At 30.9% G+C, this 4687-nt stretch overlaps 1 protein-coding gene across 1 annotated transcript in view; it reads left to right on the top strand.

Moving 5' to 3' along the window:
• The window catches only part of LOC106458108 (rap guanine nucleotide exchange factor 2-like), a 27107-nt gene that overhangs the window by 5732 nt on the left and 16688 nt on the right, over positions 1–4687 (top strand). Inside the window, exons 11-14 of the mRNA XM_013917565.2 lie at positions 1528–1592; positions 2028–2193; positions 2419–2595; positions 3246–3345. Of these exons, the coding sequence (XP_013773019.1) occupies positions 1528–1592; positions 2028–2193; positions 2419–2595; positions 3246–3345 (508 nt within the window). The remainder of the gene's footprint in view (positions 1–1527; positions 1593–2027; positions 2194–2418; positions 2596–3245; positions 3346–4687) is intronic.

Here is a 4687-nt window from a genome sequence, read left to right as displayed (position 1 = left end):
AGGGTAGGACGTTAAGAAAGTTAAGTTCGTTTTACTTTTACTTTGTCTCGTACGGTCCGAACGGACGGACGGAGTACGGTACGTACGACAGAGTGTATGTACTTTATATATATATATATATATACACACACACACACACACACACACACACACACACACACACTATATATATATATATATATATATATACATATTTTATAGTGTTATACTAGTTAAAAGTTTCAAGATGAGCTACTACATAAAAAATAAAAATCTGTGTGTTTGTCTGTTTGTCCATTATCTAACTACTCCTAGGTCACTGGGCCAGTCTCAAACTAACTTTGTGGGACAATAGTTTGAAACAAGGGGCATGTTATTGGGAGTTAACAACCTTCTCCACCCTCCATTATTGCTGTTATTGAGCATTTATTAATGTATGATGTAAGTTACCTACATACATAGATGGTGCCACATCCTTACACACAAACATTTTTTAACTTTTCTGTACCACAACACATACACAGTGTGGTGGGAGGGCACACAAATGTCTTGTATTCTGCAGAGAGTGTGCCAGCACACTCTATGGAGGAATGCAATAAAAATAAATGGATGCCACTATTGCATTAATACATAAACTCAGATGTAGTTGATACTATAACACTGATATGAAGAGTCGTTTCTTGAGTTTACCCACTTCCTACTTTGACACTTGACTTTACAACTTCATCCGTTAATACACTTTTGCAACCAACGACTGTCAATTAATTAATAATGTGAAACAGTGTGGAAGGACAATAAAAGTTGAGTGTTGAAAGTGGTTAACAGAAAGCACCCCTACTGCCACTACTTTGTCCACTACCTCTTCCTACAAAGTCTCCCTATCCATCTAACAGTGTAGACCATGTTTTAAGTAGTGAGTTCTTAAAACTTATACAAAACCTTTGGTGAGGTAATAATGAATATTGTAATAATATGTTATGTTATAAGTAAGGCCCGGCATGGCCAGATGGTTAGGGTGCTTAACTCACAATCTGAGGGTCACGGGTTCTAATCCCCCTCCCACCAAACATGCTCGCCCTTTCAGCCATGGGGCCATTATTATGTGACGGTCAATCCTACTATTCGTACTAAAGATTAGCCCCGAGAGTTGGTGGTGGGTGGTGATGACTAGCTGCCTTCCCTCTAGTCTTACACTTCTAAATTAGGGATGGCTAGCGCATATAGCCCTCGTATAGCTTTGCACAAAATTCAAAACAAAACAAACAAGTTATAAATAAATTGTGTGAAAGTTAGGATTTTTGTGTTATTTATCATAACATCCACCCCCACAGTTTTTTATGTTCATAACCCAGACAAAGGATGGGTACATCAGCTGGTTTACAATAAAACCATTCTAGAAAGCAGAAAGGTTTTATCAAAATCATCTCAATGTATCTTATTTACATTCATTTTCTTTTTTTTAAATATTTGAATTTTTACCACTTCTAGGTAAGGAATGGCTCAAGTTCTCAAACTATACTGATTGTCTAATAATTTTGTTTCTTACAGGAGACTACTGCAAGAGAAGTAGTGATGTTGTCACTTCGAGAATTTGGAATTACAGGTCCTAGCAGGTAAAAATTAATAAATTTAACTGATGTTCTGCTTAAGAAATCTTGAACTTTACAGCAGTTAGTATCTTAAATATTCACTGTTAACTCGTATCTGACTGACATAGTTTCTTCTTTGGGATCCAAGAGCTCACCAAGTTCAGTTTCTAACAATAATACATTCATTGTCAACAAGCATCTGACAAACATCATGCTTTTTTGAGGCGCAGTGTTACACGTATTCACTGTCAAGCAGCAGTTGACAAACATGATGCTTTTTTGGGACATAATGTTGCATACATTCACTGTTTAACAATGGTACATTCATTGTTATTAGTGGTATTTGATTGGCATTATGTTTTCAGTTGAGTTATAAATATGGTAATATATTTGTTTTTAACTGGGATACTAAGAATTGTTCCTTTATTTATTACTTCTGTTTTTTTTGTTTTTTTTCAGCAATTACTCACTGTGTGAAGTGACTTGTGGAGAAGGGGGTGTTGTTAAACAGCGCAGGTTAGCAGACCAGATGCACAATTTGGCTGAACGTATTGGACTCAGCAGCCGCTACTATTTAAAAAACAATTCTTCAACTGAAGCTCTTGTACCTGATGATTTGGCAGGAGTAAGCTGTTTATAAGTACTTCCAAAATATATATTTATAATGCCTAATTGTAATAAAATATTTTATTATTATTCTTTTAAACTACTGGGTGTGAGTTTTTTATTCTTAAACTTAGGGCTTTCATTACAAAGAACAAATGTGTTTTATATATACAATACACACATATGTACACACTTAAAGAATCGCAATAAATATTTAGTAATCTTCCATTGTATGATGACACAGGAACTCATGAGAGAAAGCCAGGTTAACTTTCTCCAGTTAAACAGTGTGGAAATAGCTATTCAACTCACTTTGGAAGACTTCAACATCTTTTGTCATATTGAACCTACTGAATACATTGAAGATCTATTTGAAAATAACTCTAAGTATGGAACACCTATGCTTTCAAAGTTCACAAAGGTAACTACAAGGAGCCAAAATTTTCCACATTGACATAGAATATTTTTTTAGTAAAATGGTAGTAAAAATCCAAATAAGTAGTATTACTTATGCAAAATTATATTTTTAATATTTTTCTTCAACTAAAAGTGATTAAGTTTAAAATGCTTAAAAGATTTCACCATTTCAAAAATTGTGAAGTAGTTAATGATAACAATAAGATATTGAAAAGTATAACTAGTATAATTTTTGAGATTAAGAAACACCTTACATGCTGTAATATGTATGGAAACCCTAAGGTATTAAAATATTTTTTGTTCTAAAATATATTATTAGTAGAAATCTTTATAGTTTATTGATATAGTTAAAATTGATCATCCTTAAAATAATTAATATATTGATTTGATGCCTTCAGTAACTTATTATAAATGTTTTTTATAAGGAATATAAAAGAAGTAGTTACCAATGTTGCTTGTTGTCATAATAGTGGTGGATAGTGTTTTTTTTTATGACTGTTAATTGAAGTAAAATGAACAATTCACAATGAAAATAGGATTGACAAGAAGAAAAAGTACAATCTCAGATATAATTTTTAAAGTTATTAGCTATGCTATGTATATTACAGTTGTTTTAATGGATGTTCCTCATTCCTTTCAACTTGATTTATTTAGCTTGTTAATAAGGAAATGTTCTGGGTAGTGACTGAAGTCTGTAGTGAACCTAACCCCATACGAAGGATGAAAATCATTAAACAATTTATCAAAGTAGCAAGTAAGTATGAAACAGAGTAGGGGATCATGTTCCAAACATTTATTCCTTTTGGTACTTTATTTACCTTATACATTTGGTTTCAGTGTTCAGTTGAATTAATACAATAAATATTTTACTAAGAACTTTATATTTGTAGTTTAAGGGCATATTCACAATGTTTTTGCAATATATTATTCATTTATGATGCTATCTCAATCAAAGTGATGGAAAAATGAAAAAGTCTAAACATTCATCTGGTACAACTATTTTTTAAATTTAATAATAAATAAATGGTGAAATTTAAATGTAATTATTTTCTAAAGGCAGCATCTAAATGTACTATTTACAAGATTATGATAGCTATCTTAGAGCTATCCCAAAATGAATGTCAAGTAATAGTATGATATTAAAGTTATAGTATGACACATAAAAAAACTTAATATGTTGCTTCAGAATTATTTTATGGTCATAAAAAATGGAAATATGAATAAATTATTATGTGAAAATTGAAATTTATTATCACTTTATTTTCCAGAATTAAGGTTTTTCCATATGTTGTATTATAGCTTTAATACTATCAAAGAAATCTAAAGAATTCTGAGCCATTTAATATTATATTGTTAATCCTTAGGTCAATTACTACGTTTTTTTTTAAAAAAAAGGATTGAAATTTCAGCACTTATTTATTATTAGATTTCAAAAGTAGTTGCATTAGAGTTAGATTACTCAATTTTATTGAAATATCATCATAAATGAATGAGATGTTACAAATATATTATAAGAGCACTATGGGCAGGTGCAATCTTAATGCACAGTGTGAGGTTTAGTTTATAAAACTTAGTAAATTATCACTGCTATTCCAGTTCAAATAGCATGCATATCTATAATATTGCTAGTGGAGTCTGATAGTGCCAACTTTACCTGTGTATATAGTAACATAAACAGGGTCATATAGTTGAGAATACAACAGTAAGGCAACATTTATGTTGTAGACATAGGGATTAACAATTTCACAATGAATATTTAAAGTAGCTACTAATGCATCTTTCATATATGTCTATAGATTTATCATATTTCAAAAATCTTTAGCCAGAACCTTATTGGTACATATTATGAAACAAGAGATGTCTGCAGATGGAAGAGATTGTAACTGACTCTGTGTCTATTAAAGTTGTTTATTAAGATTATAAATAACTAGAAGAAACCTGCTCTATGGGTGGCTGTTTGTGCTAGTAATTACTAATTGTAGTATTCATACTACATTGAAAAAAATTTTTAAAAAAGAGAGTGTTTTCTAAAAAAGAATTTTTCAGGGAAAATGGTTTGGATTGTGCTGATATAAACTGTAATGTTTTTATATATT

Source organism: Limulus polyphemus, unplaced genomic scaffold (assembly GCF_000517525.1).
Source record: "Limulus polyphemus unplaced genomic scaffold, Limulus_polyphemus-2.1.2 Scaffold417, whole genome shotgun sequence".
Taxonomy (NCBI): Eukaryota; Metazoa; Arthropoda; class Merostomata; order Xiphosura; family Limulidae; genus Limulus; species Limulus polyphemus.
Note: the sequence above shows the minus strand (reverse complement) of the source record. Positions and strands in the feature narration are given on the sequence as shown.